General features: G+C 46.1%; 1 protein-coding gene across 3 annotated transcripts in view; it reads left to right on the forward strand.

The window, feature by feature from the left end:
* Pnpla7 (patatin like phospholipase domain containing 7) overlaps positions 1 to 19,151 on the forward strand; it is a 70,920-nt gene that overhangs the window by 2,662 nt on the left and 49,107 nt on the right. For 2 of the 3 annotated variants that reach the window (XM_050155316.1, XM_050155314.1), the window contains exons 2-12: positions 322 to 396; positions 492 to 579; positions 989 to 1,068; positions 2,618 to 2,709; positions 2,857 to 2,997; positions 4,133 to 4,292; positions 7,138 to 7,218; positions 9,831 to 9,959; positions 11,443 to 11,523; positions 13,179 to 13,305; positions 14,863 to 15,003. In XM_050155316.1, the coding sequence (XP_050011273.1) occupies positions 322 to 396; positions 492 to 579; positions 989 to 1,068; positions 2,618 to 2,709; positions 2,857 to 2,997; positions 4,133 to 4,292; positions 7,138 to 7,218; positions 9,831 to 9,959; positions 11,443 to 11,523; positions 13,179 to 13,305; positions 14,863 to 15,003 (1,195 nt within the window). The remainder of the gene's footprint in view (positions 1 to 321; positions 397 to 491; positions 580 to 988; positions 1,069 to 2,617; positions 2,710 to 2,856; positions 2,998 to 4,132; positions 4,293 to 7,137; positions 7,219 to 9,830; positions 9,960 to 11,442; positions 11,524 to 13,178; positions 13,306 to 14,862; positions 15,004 to 19,151) is intronic. The other variant, XM_050155315.1, reaches the window with a different exon arrangement.

Consider the following 19,151-nt stretch of genomic DNA (forward strand, 5'->3'; position numbering starts at 1 on the left):
CATATATATGTATATGTGTATATATATAATATTCCTCTCTATGTGTGTGTATGTATAGCTATGCAAATGTAATGGCATGAATGTGGAGGTCAGAGGAAAATTTATGGAAATCTGTTCTATCCTGACACCATATGGGTCTCCTGGATTAAACTCAGGTCATCAGACTGGGCAGTAAATGCCTTCTCCACCAAGTTGTCTGGTAGGCTCCATTTCTCAAAAATCTTCAGGGCTATTGACTTCCCCCTTAGCTTCTGAGTTTACTCTTGTTCTCTGACCAAGCCCAGGCTGAGCAACTGGGCACCCTGTCTGTTCTTTCCTCAGGGTGGCTATTGTTTGGGGAGTACTCTGAGCTCCTGGGGGCTGCATTTCATGGAGGAGTCTTCACAGTTCACCATGGTAATCACTATGGGCTTCCCAGGGACTGGGCTGTGATTGGCCTGTGGCTGTGATTGGCCCTACTGACCCTATTGTCTATCTCCCATCCTGTGTAGCTGGTCGGGATTGGAATCGGAGCCCTCATAACACTGGCCTTTGTTAGTGTTGCCATCTTTTTAGTGTACAGAAGGGTGAGCAGATTGCGTAAGTATCTTCGTTTGGACTCTGGCTGAGCAGTGGGACAGGGTGGGGCTCTGCATTTGTGTCTTACGGGGTACTTGGAGCTTCTGGGAGCTTCCCTCAAAGCCTTGTTGAAATATGGTCACCTCCATAGGATCAGGTTGAGGTCCAGTCTGCCCTACCCTTTTCTGCTCTTTCCAAAGCTAGGATCCAGTAAGAACAGAAGTCCTGACTCTGCTAAGATGAGTCCCCAAAGTCACTGCTGACACCTGCTGCCTGAGCAGCAGCAGGGGATAGGGCAATCGGGAGCATGGTTTCTTGTCAGCGCCTTCAGGGCCTGTCTTGTGCTGGTTCAATTGTGTTCACTGCCTACCCATTCAAGACTGTATCCAGATCCCTGCCTTCTCACCATGCCCCTTCCCTCCTCTCACAGGACAAGCAGAGCCCACTCCTCAGTACAGGTTCCGGAAGAGAGACAAAGTAATGTTTTATGGCCGAAAGATTATGAGGAAGGTAACTTGTATGGAAGCCCTGGGTTGCACAAGGTGGAGGTGGTGAGAGTCTCTTTCTCTCGCTCTTTAAATAATTTATTTATTATATTTATTTAATGTGCATTTGTGCTTTGCTTGTGTGTATGTCTGTGTTAAGGTGTTGGATCCCCTGAAACTGGAGTTATAGGTAGTTATAAGCTGCCATATGGAAGTTGAACCTGGGTCCTCTGAAAGATCAGCCAGTGATCTCAACCATTGAGCCATTTCTCCAGGCCCCCATTTTTTTTTTGTTTTTCAAGACAGGGTTTCTATGTGTAGCACTGACTGTCTTGGAACTATGTAGCAGGCTGGCCTCAGACTTAGAGATCTGCCTGCCTCTGCCCTGGGGTGCTGGGATTAAAGGAGTGTGCGCTGCCACTGGGCAAGTGTCTCTTCTGGAATGTGGACCTGCTGCTTCCCAGGCCCTGAGGCTCCTGAGCTGCCTCCTCTCCTCTGGTCCCATGACTCCTGCCACTGGGTACAAGTTTAGGAGATGTTTTAAGTCTTAGTTATCTACTTCCCCAGAGGAAGCAATACATTTTTACCTGGAAATCCCTCACTTGGAGTTATGGTGCAGGTGGGTTTCTATCTGTCTGGCTTGAAACACCTGAACTGCTTTGGCAAGTGCTAAGGAGAAGGGTGCTTTCTGAGTTTCAGGTTTGTGTTAACAAGAAATAGGATAGGAAACTGCTTTCCAGGGATATCCCTGGGTACAGTACGGACAGGCACAGGGGGCATGTGTTTGCTCCAAGATCAGTGGTCACTGCCAGATTTGGAAGGCTGAGCCAAGGAAGGACTCTACCTAGCTCCTGGGGACCTAGGTGGAGCAGTACAGTTTCCTAATGGCCTCCTTTGTCCTAAGGTAAAAAGCCCTCTTTTTCTTTTCTTTTTTTTTATATATTTATTTATTATGTATACAACTTTCTGCCTCCACGTATATCCAAACGCCAGAGGAGGGCGCCAGATCTCATTACAGATGGTTTGGAGCCACCATGTGGTTGCTGGGGATTGAACTCAGGACCTCTGGAAGAGCAGACGGCGCTCTTAACCACTGAGCCATCTCTCCAGCCCAAAAGCCCTCTTTTTCATGTGGGGTTCCGAATCATAAACGTATGGTCCTCCTGCACTGAGGGTCAGGAATTGGTGGCCAGGAATAAGAAGGCTAATCCGAATCTTTGCCTTTGGTGAACTGCCACAGCTGGTCCCTTCTGCTCTCTCCTACACACCTCAGGAGTTTTACCAGAGGCATGGAGCCACAGAGCTCTGAAGACGTGGTCACTTGAGGGCAGTGAGGACCATACTGTGGGGTATGGGACTGTGCTGTGCCCTTGTGCAAATGATATCCCTTCCTCCTTGACTGCTATAGCCTCTTCAAGAAGCCCGGCAGGTGGGGGTTGGTGAGAGCAGCTCCTAGTAGCTGAGGTCAGGAAGACAGCAACTCATAGGCAGGTCCTGGGGACAGACCCTGATGCTGAGAGCGTAGACCTTGCCAGTCCCCAGGTCAGCACTCAGTCTTTCTCTTGGTTCCACAGGTGACCACGCTTCCCCATACCTTGGTTGGGAATACAGCTCCACCTCGGCAGCGGGTCAGGAAGAGAACCAAAGTGCTTTCTTTGGCCAAGAGGTACTGGGAATTCCTCGCAGGTCCTAAACACAACTGTGGCTTCTCCCACGTCAGGACACACCAAAGCAGAGCTCCTTGGGGCTTCAGAGTGCTCAAAGTATTGGGTTTGGGCTCCTCCATTCTTTCCTAAGTGTCTCTACCTTGTAGGTTTCTACGCTTTAAGAAAGAATACCCTACTTTGCAGCCAAAAGAGCCCCCACCCTCCCTGCTAGAGGCTGATCTTACAGAGTTTGATGTGAAGAACTCTCATCTGCCGTCAGAAGTTTTGTACATGCTAAAAAATGTTCGGTAAGATAGTGACTGGGCAACAGGAGGGTTCTGGCTAGACTGTGTTGCTGGAGGTGTCTCCTTCCGTCCTGGGCTGTCTTTGACTTAGCTCAACCATGTCAGGGATGGTTGGCAAGACTGTCTCCTTTCCACCTCGACACTGCTGGCTTCTGTGCTTCATGGTGGTGGGAGTGGTGTGCAGGGTCAGGGTGCTGTAGGTGTGTGGAATCTTGCGGTCAGCTCACCTTTTTAGCTGTTCCTGTGCTAGTTAGCAATTCAGCAAACTCAAGAGCAAGTGTGAGAAGTGTGTCTATGGATCCAGAACGGCAGGCTGGGTTTTCCCAGCTCTCCTCTCTGTCGCTCTCTCTCTCTCTCTTGCCTTTCTTGACAGCATCTTACTATGTAGCCTAAGCTGGCCTTCAGCTTACAATCCTATGCCTCAGTCTCCCGAATGCTGAGATCACAGCTGTGTACTATTATGTCCGCTTCATTTTTTTGTTTGTTTTTGTTTTTCAAGAAAGGGTTTCTCTGTAGCTTTGGAGCCTGTTCTGGAACTTGCTCTGTAGACCAGGCTGGCCTCGAACTCACAGAGAGAGATCCACCTGCCTCTGCCTCTCGAGTGCTGGGATTAAAGGTGTGCGCCACCACCACCTGGCAGCTTCATTTTTTTTAAAAGGTACATTATTTTTAATTTTTGAAATTTATTATTATTATCTGTGCGTGTGTGTGTGATATAAGTGAGGACAGACACACATGTGTCATAGCGCCTGTGTAGAATTTCAGAGGACAATTTTGTGGAGTTAGTTCTCTCTACTTTTATGTTGTATGGTGGTTCGAATAAGAATGGCCCCTTGCCGGGCAGTGGTGGCACATGCCTTTAATCCCAGCACTCGGGAGGCAGAGGCAGGCAGATCTCTGTGAGTTCGAGGCCAGCCTGGTCTACAAGAGCTAGTTCCAGGACAGGCTCCAAAGCTACAGAGAAACCCTGTCTCAAAAAAAAAAAAAAACTCTTATTGACTATGATGCCGGATGAGCTGAACTGGCCTTATAGAGGTCTAGGCCAGTCCTGGTCCTGCTGCTGATGGGGACAGTGGCCTATATTTCTTACTCTGCCTTCCTTGAGAGCATGTTCTGTAGTATATTCTGTTTGTTGCAGGGTCCTGGGCCACTTTGAGAAGCCATTGTTCCTGGAGCTTTGCAAGCACATGGTCTTTGTGCAGCTGCAGGAGGGGGAGCATGTATTCCAGCCTGGGGAGCCTGACACCAGTATCTATGTGGTTCAGGATGGACGCCTGGAGGTCTGCATCCAAGATGCTGTGAGTCGGGCCAGGTGGGGAAGGGGATGCTTCGAAAACTCTACGTCAAAAAGTTAATGTAGAACTTTTAACTTAGTTCTTTGGTAAAAATGCAGTGTTCAAACACAGCTGCTTTATTTGTTTGTTTGTTTGTTTTCTGAGACAGGGTTTCTCTATATAAAAGTATTGACTGTCCTAGAACTCACTCTGTGACGAGGCTGACATCAAGGTCACAGAGATTTGGCTGCCTCTGCCTCCCAAGAGCTGAGATTAAATGCATGTACCACCATGCTTGGTTACTTTGTTTTTTGAGACATGGTTTCTTTTTTTTTTTTAAAGATTTATTTATTTATTATGTATACAACATTCTGCCTCCATGTATGCCCACACGCCAGAGGAGGGTGCCTGATCTCATTACAGATGGTTGTAAGCCACCATGTGGTTGCTGGGAATTGAACTCAGGACCTCTGGAAGAGCAAACGGTGCTCTAAACCACTGAGCCATCTCTCCAGCCCGAGACATGGTTTCTTACTATTCTGAACTCAACAAGTAGGCTAGGCTGACTTGCTAGTGAGCCCCAGAGACCTGCCTGTCTCTTCCCAACACTGGGATTACAGATGCACACCACCAAACCCGACATTTAACATTTTTATTGTGTGTGTGTGAGATGTGTGTGTGCGCATGCATGCATGTATGTGTGACTATGCCATGGTGTGCACATGTAAAGGTCAGAGAATAACTTTGGAGGTTTGTTTTCTTCTTTTACTGTGGGGTTTCAGGGATCAAACTCAAGTTCTCAGTCTTGCAGGGTAGTACTTTTTAACTGCTGAGCCATCCTGCTGGGCCATACTTGACATTTTTGGGGAAGTTGGGTGGAGACAGAATCTCACTCTGTGTGACAATACAATGTTATGAAAATACATGTTACATTTTAAGAGACTGGAACTTTTTCTGGACCTTGCAGTCAGAGTTAATGATATACCCTAAGGTCACTTAAGACCATACTGACTCTCTTTTGTGCACTCAGCCTGTTTGTTTGGCCTGCCTTTAAGAGGACAATGTGGCAACCAACCTTCCTTGCATTGGATTCCCATTTATAAACTTTTACAAGCTAAGCTAATGTATAGCTGTAATCTTAAATTACGTACTCTTCCTACCCCTGATCCACAAAAAATGCTTGTATGTATATATATTTCGGTAGTTAATGCCGGAAACAACAAATAAAGATTGAAAGCAACCTTATGAAATGAATATCTGCCATGGTGTTGAAGACTACATGTGAATATCACTTGATAGCATTTATTCACTTATTTGGGCCAGTTGGAGTCAGTGACTTCAACCCTTGTTAAACTCTGCTAAAGATTTCTGTGATGTATCCTTCCTCCTCCATGTGATGCTTTCTGTACTGTTCAGTAAAAGAAAGAGAAAAGCCCTTTGTTAGGGACAAACAGACACATACAGAGACAGGGACAGACAAATTCAGAAGACAATATTCATGTAGACACAGATTCAGACTCAAACAACTGTAGATGGATTTTTCTTTGGGCTACCAACTCACCAAAAAACAAACAAAAACCCAAAACAAACAAACAAAAAACCCAAAAAAGCAAAAAAAAAAAAAAAGAAAAAACAACAAGAAAATCCAGATTATAGAGATTTATTATTGATTAGGAAAGCTCTGCCTATATTTTAGGCTTGTCCCACTAGCTCTTAGAACTTAAATTAACCCATTTCTATTCATCTGTGTGTTGCCATGTAACTCATGGCATTTACCTCTCCTCCTGCATGTCTTGCATCCTCTCTGTGTCTGGCAGATGACTCGGCCTTTCTTCCTCCCAGAGCTCTTTCTGTCGAGAAGTCCCTGCTATACCTTCTGACTAGCTATTGGCAATTTAGCTTTTCATTAAGCCAGTCACAATGACACATCTTCATACAGTGTAAAGGAATATTCCACAACATACAACAGACAGGGATGATAGAAGACGCAGGGAGAGAGAAGTAGAGAATTTAGGTCTTACTCTGTGTTAAATTACATCAAGGGGAAGTACTTTTCATTTCTTCTCCTTAATGCTGCTGAAACATTTTGGATTCTCTGAAGCTATCATTAATGTGTTCAAGCCAATATGTAGCTCTGGCTAGCCTGGAACTCACTATACAGACCGGCTGGCCTGAAGTTCCCAGAGGTCTACTTCCTGAGTGCTGGGATTAAAGTTATGAACCACAACCTCTGATTCAATTAGATATTTTTAAAATGCATTTTGAGGATCTAACTCAGGTCTCTGTGCTTTTAAGGCAAGCACTTTACTGATTAAGATGTGTTTTCCCCGCCCCCACCTTTTGTTTTGTTTTGTTTTTCAAGACAGGGCTTCTCTGCGTGTCCCTGGTAGTCCTGGAATTCACTCTGTAGACCTCAAACTCAGAGATCTGCCTGCCTCTGCCTCCCAAGTACTGGGATTAAAGGCGTGCGCCATCACGCCCAGCTATTATTGTTTCTTAACATTTTTCAAGCTTGTGGTGTCTCTTTTTCTTTTCTTTAAAAGATTTATTTTCATTTGTGTATGGGTGGGTATGTGCTACACATGTGTGTGGGTAGGGGTCAGAAGAGGGCATCAGATGCCCTGATTGTGAACCCCCTGATGTGGGTGCTGGTAACCAAACTTGGATCCGTGAGAAGGGCAGCAAGTGCTATTTACTGTTGAGCCGTTTTCCCAGCCCTGCTTATGGTATCTCATACTTTTGGCTTTTCTCTGAGCTAGCAACTCAGAGATGAACTCTCATGTGCCACCTGTCCTGGGTGCTGACTGGCCTCTGTGCCCTGTACCAACAGTCCCTGTCCTGATACCTGTGGTTCTGTATCTAAGCGCAGGATGGCACCGAGGTGGTGGTCAAAGAGGTTCTACCAGGGGACAGTGTCCACAGCCTCCTCAGCATTCTGGATGTGATCACTGTAAGTACCACACCCACTCAACCCCACACCCCACCCTCCATAGGAGCCCAAGCATCTCTGGCCTGCCCTCAAGGCCTGTTCTTCCTGCCTTGCTAGACAGTGAGTTGCTTATTGTTAACAGCTAAGTCTCTGCAGTAACACAGTGAGAGGGTTTGTCTAGGATGAGAACGCTCTCATTCTGTAGTTAAGGAGGTGTCCGTCTGTGGGAACAACTTTGACATTGTATTTTAGGTGGAATGTATTTAGTAAGGCTTCGGTGGGCTTTTCTATTTCTTCTTCATCTGTCTGTCTTTCTGTCTGGTTCAGGATCTTGCTGTGTTAGCCCAGAATTGCCTCACAGTCTTCATCCCCTGCCGTGGCCCCCAGAACACTAGGTTACAAGTGTGTGCTGCTGTGCCAGACATTTTCCACTCTTCGTTTTTTTTTAAAAAATGGTTTTTCAAGACAGTCCTGTAACTCCCTCTGTAGATCCATCTATCTCTTCCTAGTGCTGGGATTAAAGGCATGCACCACCCCCACCCGGCTTTCCTCTTTTTATTTTTTTTAAATATTTATTTATTTATTATGTATACAATATTCTGTCTGTGTGTATGCCTGCAGGCTAGAAGAGGGCACCAGACATCATTACAGATGGTTGTGAGCCACCATGTGGTTGCCGGGAATTGAACTCAGGACCTTTGGAAGAGCAGGCAATGCTCTTAACCACTGAGCCATCTCTCCAGCCCCCTCTTTTTATTCTTTATTGTATTTGTTCACACACAAAAGTGAACAGAATCATCACACCAGCCCATGTGCCTCCATGCCTGGCTAGTTACTTTTCTAGTTGCTATGGCAAGAAGAGCTGACAAAAGCAGTTTGGGGAAGTTTTGTTTCCATTCACAGTTTAAAAGTGCAGCCCGTCACGTTGGAGAAAGCGTGGTGGCAGGAGAGGGGTGTTCACAGTTGAGACGCAGAAAGATGAGTGTCGGTATATTGCTCACTTTCTCCTTCTTAATAGAACCTTGTTTGGGTGGATTCAGCACCTGGAGTCCAGGCTTTTGTATAGGATCACACGAGAGTCTTCCTTGGTGGGACCCACTGATGCAGCCCTTAGCTGCGTGCTTGTCAGCAAATTCCTTGCATACGCGGTGATGTCTTATGTGTCTACACTGCTGCCTATCAGTGAATGCGTTGTCTTATTTGGTGGCCAAGAGGCAGAGATGGGACCCCTGTGTATTGCTGTGTCCCATTTGACCTGAGTCATGTATATGGTCTAGGCTGTCACCTGGGGAGTCTATGCAGGAGACAGGACAGAATAAACTGGATACTCCTGGTTCTTTGTGTTTTTGAGACCGTATTGTTCTGAATCTGTCTGCCTCTACTTCCCAAGCACAGAGATTATCATGTCTACCATTCCTAGCAGGCCTCTGTCTTTGGAGCCTTTGGAACATCAGAGTCTTTGGAAATGAGGGAATTAGATCTACTGCTCATAGGTGTGTACTGTGGTGTGAACCTAACCAGTTAATATCTTACAATATAGCAACTAAAGGACTAACCTGCTGGAGAAAACCCACAAGGTGTGATCACAACAGTAAAAGAGAGATTATAGTGTTGTATGGTCTTTTTATGGGGATACATGGTCAGACATGTAGTTAGCTCAGATAGGGTACCAGTCACAGACCAAAGTAAATATTAAATAAAAAAGCCCAAGTGTAGCTTGCTGAACCAGTGCGCTTATTTGACTTAAGCATGGGAGCATGGATGACCCCTCCCCAAACAACTGTGTGTTAGTGACTGTTCTTACTGCCATGACAAGAAGCAATTGAAGGGAGGAAGGGTTTACTTGATTACAGTTCGAGTTCCATCATGGCAGGGAAGACCTGCTGACGGGAGCGGGAGGTAGGGTTCACAAACCTGCTGGGCCCTGTGACTCTGACAGTGGCAGGAGCTCATGCTCATGGCTGATGGGAACGCAGAAGGGCACAGCCACTGTGGAAGACAGTCTGGTGTGATTTTTGTTGTTGTGTACTTATCTGGTAGACGTTTTTCTTTGTTTTGATTGATTTTTTACAGAGTTAAGGATGCAGATACCGTGTCTCCTAGTAAACCCCCTCCCATATATTCATCAAGAAATATGCTCACAGAACCCTGTGTGTGTATTATCGCATCTTTATAGTTACTGTGTCTTAGAAGCAGCTCAGCCCCTTGCTGGGGATACAGGAATATGCATGTCAGGCCTAGTGAGTGTTTGACGACTGTTGTGTAACTGTTTGATGATGGTGATTTCTGCTCTTGGTGACCTTTACAGAAAATACACATGGGTTGTTGAGTTGTGCCTTTTTGGCAAGGGGCTATCGACAGGGTGGGATGTTGAAAAACCTGGCCTGAGAGTCTCAGGAAAGAGCATGTAACAGCATTATTCACAACTCTCGTCAGCCAAGCCTTTGCTATGTTTTGCTGTGACAAATTGTGGTTTACGTCAAAATTGCCAGTGTCCACAGTATGTCTGGGACCTACTGTACAGCTGTGTGAGTAGGAGCCAGGCGGGACCCCCAGAAACCTCTGTGGGCTGTGGAATTCCCCAGGAGCTCTCTGGGTCTGCTATGTGGGACTAACCAAGTCATTTGTTGCAGGGCCACACTGCACCCTACAAAACCGTTTCTGCCCGCGCAGCTGTCTCATCCACCATCCTCTGGCTTCCTGCAGCAGCTTTCCAGGGAGTTTTTGAGAAATACCCAGAAACTTTGGTGAGGGTAGTGCAGGTGAGTTTCTTTCTAGGTGCCTTTCCTGTCTGCCATGGGCCTTCTCAGGCCCCGGAGCTGGGCACTGGCGTGGATCCCGTTAGAGCCGTTTCTGGTTGTGTCAGTTTCTCATTTGGCATTGAGAGTGAATTCAGATCATGTAGACCTGGCTTTGCTGGCAGGATTTTCTGCGGGGATGTGAATTCTAGGGAGTGCTTTGTGATCCAGGTCTGTGTTGGTAGTGTGCCTTAGCCCAGCACTCGGGAGGCAGAGGCAGGGGGTTATCTGTAAATTCAGGTCAGCCTGTTCTATGTGGCAAGTTCCAGGCCAGCCACAGCTACATAGTAAGACCATGTCTCAGAAAAGGGGTGGGAAGGACATGAGCAAAATATATTATATGAGAAAAATTTTTTCAATAGAAAAAAAGCCTTTTTATTATATTTTTCAAGACAGGGTTTCTCTATGTAGCTCCAGCTGTCCTGAAACTTGCTCTGTAGACCAGGCTGGCCTCAAGCTCAGAGATCTGCCTTCCTCTGCCTCCCGAGTGCTGGGATTAAAGGCATACAGCACTATTGCCTGGCTAGAATTTTTTTTTTATAAAAAAATAGGCATAAATTGGACAGAGTAGTGTCCCAACCCTTAGAAAATGAGGCAGGATTGTCCTGAGTTCAAGGCCGCCTGGGCTACATAGCATGTACAAGGGTTGCCAGAGCAAGACTCTGCCTCAGAAAAACACAAAATGGACTGCCAAGATGCTCAGCAAGTAAGGGACCCTGCTGCCAAGTGTGACTACTTGAGTCTGATCCCCAGGACTGATGTGGTGGAAAGAAAGAACAGACTCCTGTAAGTCACTTGTGTCCTGTGGCATGTTCATACCCATATTCATTCACAAAATAGAGAAGGCAATGTGGGGGTGAGGGTGGGGGCTGAGGAGGTAGTTTAGTCAGCAAAGTGCTCACCTTCTAAGTATGAGGACCTGAATTTAATCCCCAAAACTCAGTGTGAAAAAGCCGAGAGCATGTGACCTGGGAGGCAAGTGAACCCCTAAGGCTTGTCTGGCCAGCCCAGCCAGATCAGTGAGTCCCAGGTCCCTGTGAGACCCTGTCTCGGAAGCAAACCTCACTGATGCCTGAGGAGCAACACCTCTGCTCTCCATGCGCATGCTCACACATCTTTTGCTCTTGTTACACACACACACATGCGTGCACACACACACAGATTAATATTAATAACTCCACAGAAGCTTTAAGACCTACCATTTCCCAAAAGAAAAATTTTAAATTTCTTACAAAATATTTTAGAGTAATTTCAGATTTACAGAAGATTTGAAAACACTGCTTGATTCCTCTCTGTCCTGCATTGTCCCTCATGTTAGCACCCTGCTGCACAGTGGTGGCTTGTTGGGCCCTGGAAAATATGAGCTGGGGCCTGTGCTTTGGGTCAGCAGGAGTTGCTGTGGATGGCTGGGGCCCAGGCTCACTTGTCCTGCCTCTGTCTCTTGCAGATCATCATGGTCCGGCTGCAGCGGGTGACTTTCCTGGCTCTGCACAACTACCTGGGGCTGACTACAGAGCTCTTCAACCCCGTGAGTGCAGGCCTCCTACATTGTCTCCTGTCAGGATGCTGAGGCTCTCGCCAGGACAGCCCTGCCTGTGCCAACCAGTGCAGCTGTCCGGCAAGCCCTGGTTGTGGGTCTGCACTCTGAGCAGTGGTGGTGGGCTGAGTGACAGTCAGGATTTGAGGCATATAGGCTTGTCAAGCTTTTGAGGGTTAGCTTGTTTTGTTGCTTGCCAGTAGTACTGTTGTACCCCTGAGACCAGAATCTGGTGCCCAGGTCCTGAGACTGTGGGCTGGGCCTTCACTCCTTTCCACCTGTCCCTCTTACTAGTTCGTCTCTATGTCCTGCCCTTGACATAACACTGAACTGAGCTAACACTAAACTGTGACTTGGAAGGTGTGGGGTATTGCCAAGGGTTCCAAGGCATTGAATCTTCACTTTTGTACCTACTGCTAAAAACCTGGCCAATCATAACCTGTGAAATGGGACAAAACTGGTTCTCACCTTAGAAGGGCTCAATAGCAACTATTCTATTCCTGTACCTGAAGCAAGGGCAGAGGAAGTCACTGTGAAACATACAAGTGACACCCCAACAGAAGTCCTGGCAGCTGGTAAGAAGTGCTTGGTACCCGTGAGTTATCATTTCTTTTATCCCTACCTACCTACCTACCTTCCTTCCTTCCTTCCTTCCTTCCTTCCTTCCTTCCTTCCTTCCTTTCTTTCTTTCTTTCTTTCTTTCTTTCTTTCTTTCTTTCTTGACAGGGTTTCTCTGTAGCTTTGGAGCCTGTCCTAGAAACTAGCTCTTGTAGACCAGGCTGGCCTCAAACTCACGGAGATCTGCCTTCCTCTGCCTCCTGAGACCTGGAATTAAAGGCGTGCACCACCACTGCCCAGCGAGTTATCATTTCTTTGGTGATATTTTAGAGTTTGTCATACTCAGTATTTAGGGAATATTCTTTTTTTTAAACAAAAGATTTATTATTATGTATACAACATTCTGCCTTGATGTGTGCCCGCACACCAGAGGAGGGTGCCAGATCTCAGTATAGATGGTTGTGAGCCACTATGTGGTTGCTGGGAATTGAACTCAGGCCCTCTGGAAGAGTAGCCAGTGCTCTAAACCACTGAGCCATCTCTCCAGCCCCTATTCTTTTATGTTACAAGATTTTTCCTACAAATGAAGAGTTGAATATTCTTTTTTTTAAATATTTATTTATTTATTTATTATGTATACAATATTCTGTCTGTGTGTATGCTTGCAGGCCAGAAGAGGGCACCAGACCCCATTACAGATGGTTGTGAGCCATCATGTGGTTGCTGGGAATTGAACTCAGGACCTTTGGAAGAGCAGGCAATGCTCTTAACCTCTGAGCCATCTCTCCAGCCCCCTGAATGTTCTATCATGTTATTCTATCATGTTATCTATTAGTGAAGAGTTGACTACATGGGCTATTATTTTGGCTGTATGAAGAGTTTGTATGTATGTATGTATGTTTCGTATGTATACAGAACCTAAGAGAAGAACATGCCGAGCCTCAACAAGCTCATCCTCTCTGAGCTGCCTGGGTCCTGTAGTGTCTGCTGTTGTCCTCACAGTTGATAAATGTTGCACTCTCTAATAGCATGTTTATAGGGAACCAGGGGATTCCTGGAGCATAGCTAATGTTCTTCTCATTCCGTAGGAGAGCCAAGCCATCCCTCTCTTGTCAGTAGCCAGTGTGGCAACTGGACAGGCCAAGAGACAGATGTCATATGGCCAAGAGGAGCAGTTTGAAAGGTTCCCAAGGTCCCTGGAGCCCTGCAACTCAGGTACTACCCCGGCTCAGGTCCTTCTCACTCCACTCTCCAGGTTTCTTCATGTGCCCCATGTCTCTTCACCTGCCCCTAGGTCTTATTCCATGGCTCAGGTTTCCTCACAGGCCCCAGGTCTGTTTATGTAATCCCAGGTCTCCTCACCTGCCCTCCCCTCATAGATGCCCAGACTTCATGGTCTAGGATTACCTCACCATCCTCCGGTCTTTTTAGCTTCACTCAGGTGACCTCCCGTGCTCTGTTGCATGTGTCCAAGAATCATACCTTCTGTCTTTTGGTACCCTGGTGAGAGATTTGCTCCATAGGAATGCTGTTCAGGGGAGCAGGTTCTCAGCTTTGTCTTCAGACCTGCACCTGAGAACTGCTTTCAGTCTCAAGAACAAATTAGGTTGGGGAACACGCTGCCCAGGAATGCTTGAGCAACATCTATTGCTACGTTACATTATTCCCACACGCTGCCTTGAAAGTAGATAGACCTTCAGCATCTTAATAGTTTATCATATCTGTGAAGAATTCCAAGGGACTAAAAAAAGAGCAAGACACTAAGTGAAATAAATGGCCTTTGGTGTCAGGTAGACTGAAGCTGCCCATATGATTCTACCTGGGATGAGGCTTTGGACCTTTGTGACCTTGAAACACATCCCTGGTTTTGATCTGGTTTTCCCCATAAATGTACTTTAAATAGGTGCCATTTAAGTCTTTTTCCTGAGTAGTGCTATTCTCTCTGAAACTTCATTACCTTGAGTGATGGAACCTTGAGGCCTGTCCTCTTGAAGGTGTTTGGTTCAGGGCAGCTGTCCAGTGTTGCGTCTTCACAGAGATTGGGGTTGGGTTGAGGAATTTTTTTTTGTTTTGTTTTGTTTTGTTTGTTTTGTTATTTTTGTTTTTGCTTTTTTTTTTTTGAGACATGGTTTCTCTGTATAATAGTGCTGGCTGTCCTGGAACTCTCTCTGTAGTCCAGGCTGGCCTCGAACTCACTGAGATCGCTACCTCCCAAGTGCTGGGATTAAAGGAGTGCCCCACCACTGCCACTCAGCGGGGCTGAGTTTTATGAACCTCTTTGGAATCAGAGTCTGCAGTAGCAGACAGTGTCCTGTGTGGTGGGCAAGGTCAGGGTTCTTTGAAGTTGAGGCAGAACATTCAAGCCCTATTGCGCCCTAGGTGTGCTAATGGTCATCTCAGAAGAAGGCGGCCATGGAAAAGGGGCAACTGGCAGATTCTCTGCTTTAGGGTTTACCTTCAAAGTACTTGGTGGCAGCAGGGGTAGTCAGGAGGCCCTTGGAGAAGGATGGCCAAGAGAGATGCAGGGTTGGAGGGAAGGGAGCAGGACCAACCTGAGGCTCACATTCTTGCATCACTCCGCTGGCAAGTGCTACCAGTGAGATTTCCTGAAGGCCCTGTCTGGGTAAGTTATCTGCAAGTTCATAGGGTACTTGGGAAGGCCTTGGTCATGTGCTGTTTTGGGGGACTCTGTTCTTTGAGCCATCTGTGGTAGTAACTAAAGCAGACACTAGACCTTATGGAACTGGAGTAGCTCTTTACTGTCTCCACCAGATCATGACAGTGGCTGCCTGGCAGTGTCTGTGCCTCTGCTGAAGAGGAGCTGCTCCGTACCTCTGCCTTCCATCCATGGGGAGATCTCTGATGAGCTCAGGCAGTTCCAAGGAAGAGGCTTTAATCTTTCATCCTCCCAAGGTAAAAGTCCCCTCTTGTAACAGCTCATTCTAATGACAGGTTCTGTATGTCTGGAAGATGAGTCAAGCTCTCTCCTCCCCCCTGTGTTATCTTGTCCTGACTTAGACACCCTGAACTTGGTATCATGTATAGTTGAACAAGAGCCTGTGGCCCGAGGCACTGTCTTCCTGGGGCTGAGTCTTTGGTGGTATCTTGCTGTGTGTATGGTGAATTCTGCCCACTGTCTTCTACCAGACCTGTGTATGATGCCTCCTCTGCTGAGCCCTGGACCCACCTACACCATCTGCCCTCCTGGGGGCCCCATCTTTAGTGACAGGCTTACCTCTGCTGGGGATCCCATCATAAACTGACATACTCTGTGTCCCCTCAGCCTCCTCTTGTTTGCCTGTTCACTGCTTCCCTTCCTCCCTGTCTCCCTTTATTTATTTATCTGTTTATTTTTCGAGACAGGGTTTCTCTCTGTAGCTTTGGTGCCTGTTGGTCTTGAACTCACAGAGATCCACCTGCCTCTGTGCCACCTCCACCTGGCAAGAAAGATTTTTTAAAAAATGATAATTATAGCCGGGTGGTGGTGGCGCATGCCTTTAATTCCAGTACTCGGGAGGCAGAGGCAGGCGGATCTCTGTGAGTTCGAGACCAGCCTGGTCTACAGAGATAGTTCCAGGACAGGCTCCAAAGCCACAGAGAAACCCTGTCTCGAAAAACAAAAACAAAACTGGTCTCGAACTCACAGAGATCCGCCTGCCTCTGCCTCCCGAGTGCTGGGATTAAAGGCGTGCGCCACCACCGCCCGGCTTATTTTTAACATTTGTAATGCCAGAAGAGGGCATCAGATCCTTTTGTAGATGGTTGTGAGCCACCACCAGATGATTGCTGGGAACTGAACTCAGAACCTCTGGAAGAGCAGTCAGTACTCTTAACCACTGAGCCATCTCTCCAGCTCCCTGTTTCTCTTTCTCTCTTTCTTTTGTGTAGCTTGTTGGCTTTCTGTTTCATTTAAAAGCTGTCAGACTTCACCTTTTCTTACCTGGTTGATAGCCGCTGTATTCTACATGGCTTCTGGAGCTTTTCCCCCTTGTTTATGTGCTCTAGTGGAGATCTCACCTCTTTTTTTTTTTTAAGTTTTTTTTTTTGAGATGAGGTCTTACTACATACTTACATGCTGGCGTCAAACTCACAATCTTCTTGCCTCAGTCTCTTTAATCTTATTTTTTCAAAGATTTATTATATATACAGTGCTCTGCTTGCACTCCAGAAGACGGTGCCAGAGTCATTATAGGTGGTCATGTACCACCATGTGGTTGCTGGGAATTGAACTCAGGACCTCTAGAAGAGCAGCCAGTGCTCTTGACTTCTGAGCCATCTCTCCAGTTCCAGCTTCTTCTTTAATCTTTTTTTGTTTGGTTGGTTGATTTTTGTTTTTCAAGACAGGGTTTCTTTGTGTAACAGGTCTGACTATCCTCTATCCTGAAACTCACTCTGTAGAGACCAGGCTGACTTCAAAGTCACTGAGAGCTGCCTGCCTCTACCTCCCAAGTGCTGGGATTAAAGGTGTGCGCCACCGTTGCCTGGCTGCTTCTTTAATCTTAACTGTTAACAAATACCTTCTCCTGTCTCCTTCTGTCAGAGAATTCACTGCAGGGGCCTTCTTATCTTCAGGACACTGTGCTTCTACTGAGAACAAGTAATTGACTTGCTCAGTGGCTCATGCTCATCACCCCAGAACTGGGGAGACAGAGGCAGGAGATCTCTGTGAATTCAAGCCAGAGTGGTCTACATAACGAGTTCAAAGTCAGGGATATATAGTGAGATTCTGTCTTGAAAGAAAGGCAGGCAGAAAGGAAGACAGGAGGAAGTAAAGAAACCAAGGAAGGAAGGCAGGGTGAATATTGGGTACCTTTGTAGTTAGCCCCCCCCCCCCACGAGACAAAGTTTCTCTGTATAACAACAGTTCTGGCTGCTCTGGAACTTGCTTTGGAGATCAGACTGGCCTTAAACTCAAAGTGATCCACCTGCTTCTGCCACCTGAATGCTGGGATTAAACGTGTGAGCCCCCACCGCCCAGCTGAGTTAGCTTTTTATGTTTTATTCTTTGCTTATTCTTAGATCATATATATATTCCAGATTATTTTGTTAGTTCCATCTGTTTTTCATTTTTGTAGTGTAAGCCAGTGAAACTTAGCTTGTTGTATTCTGTATGATAGTCTGCCTAATATCATTCATGAAACAATCTCTGACTTTTATTTATTTGTTTGTTTTTATTTTATGCACATTGGTGTTTTGCCTGCATGTATGTCTGTGTAAGTGTGTTGGGTCCCCTGGAATTAGAGTTACCAACAGTTGTGAGCTGCCACGTGAGTGCTGGGAACTGAACTCAGATGCTTTGGAAGAACAGTCAATGCTCCTAATTGCTCAGCCATCTCTCCAGCCCCCATTCTCTGGCTTTTTAAAAATGCTGTCTTCTGTATTTCTGAGTCTATGTTAGTTTCTCATCCCTAAAGTATTAGCTTTTATATGTTATTTGTTGTTCTTGTTGTTGTTTGGTTGGTTGGTTGCTGAGATGTGGCTGGGATCTCACTCTGTAGCCCGAGCTAGCCAGTGGTTTCCAGGAATCTGCCTGCCTCTGCCTCCCAGCACTGGGATTATACCTAATATGCTATCACAGTGGCTTTTAGATGGGTGCTAGGATCTGAACTCAGGGTCTAATCTTTGCATAGCAAGTACTTTACCCACTTATCCAGCTCCCAAGCTTCTTTTTATAGCTATGTTCCTTTAGCATATGAAAGATTATATTTAAAAAAAAAGAAAGATTATATTAAGGTCATAGCCCTCTCTTTCTTCCCTCCCTCAGTAGAGCCTTGCTGTATTGCTCAGGTTTGAATTCATAATTCCCAACCTCTACCTCCTGAATGCGTAGGTTTCAAGTGTGAGCCTCCTGCATGGCTGACTTAGGTAGTATCCTAACCACAGCCCTTCACCGGGGCACACGCTCTCTTGTGGCATGTAGTGTGTGTCAAGGGCTTCTCTTTGGGCTCTCTGCACCTTTCTCTGGTTCTGTCAGCGTCCTGTGGCTGACTGCTCTGGGTAGAATGTGCCGTCTCGTAGTGCAGGTTTGAAACATGTGGCCATGGGCTCCCATGCCTGGGCTACTTTCCAATGGCTGTTGTCTAAACTTGGACATCCATATCACATACAGTTTCTGAAGAGTTTGATGCCAACCTCAGTGATCACTTAGAGCCAGTTTAAAGATTGATTTTCATTAAAAAAAAAATTATTTGTGTAGGTATGTGCATGTGAATGCTGGTGTTTGTGGAGGTCAGAGGACCGAATCCCCCTAGACCTGAGTTACGGGAGGGTTGTGAGCCACCTAGTGTGGATTCTAGGAACTGAACTTTGGTCTTCTGCAAGACCAGAACGGTACTTGCTCTTAATACTGAACCATTTTTCATGTTTCTAGAACTGCTTTAAATCAGTGATTTTTGACCTTAAATTTTCTTTCCGATTGGAATACTATGTGTAGCCACTGCAGGTAGTGCTTCCCCTGTCACCCAGAAAGCCATTTTCCTCCATCAGAGAAACACAGTGGACCCTCACTGCTACAGTCTGGCTTCAGATTTAAGCCTGCTTGAGCTTGCACACTCTCTATGTATGTATAAATGAATGAATGTATGAACATACATATGTATGTATGTATGAATGTATGTATCTCTCGTGTGTGTATGTATCTGTATGTGTATCTGTGTGTATCTATGTGTGTATCTCTGTGTGTGTGTGTGTGTAGGTGTATACTTGTGAAGACCAGAGGACAATCACTGATATCATTCCTTAGGAGCCATAGTTTTCTTTGAGAGAGAGTCTCTCACTGGGACCTAGGGTTGCCCAATAGTCTAGACTGGCCAATCTGGCTAATGAGTGAACAATAAGGATCTTTCTGTTCCCATTTCCCAACTAATTTTTCTATCTGTCTGTCTGTCTGTCTGCCTATCTATCTATCTATCTATCTATCTATCTATCTTTCTATCTATCATCTATTTATTTACTTTTGAGACAAGGTTTCTCTGTGTAGACCTGGCTACAATTCCTGGAATTCAATTCGTAGACCAGGCTGGCCTCAAACTCACTGAGATCTGCCTGCCAAGTGCTGGGAT

Source organism: Alexandromys fortis, unplaced genomic scaffold (assembly GCF_014885135.2).
Source record: "Alexandromys fortis isolate MF-2015 unplaced genomic scaffold, M_Fortis_MF-2015_v1.1 scaffold_72, whole genome shotgun sequence".
In the NCBI taxonomy this organism is placed as follows: Eukaryota; Metazoa; Chordata; class Mammalia; order Rodentia; family Cricetidae; genus Alexandromys; species Alexandromys fortis.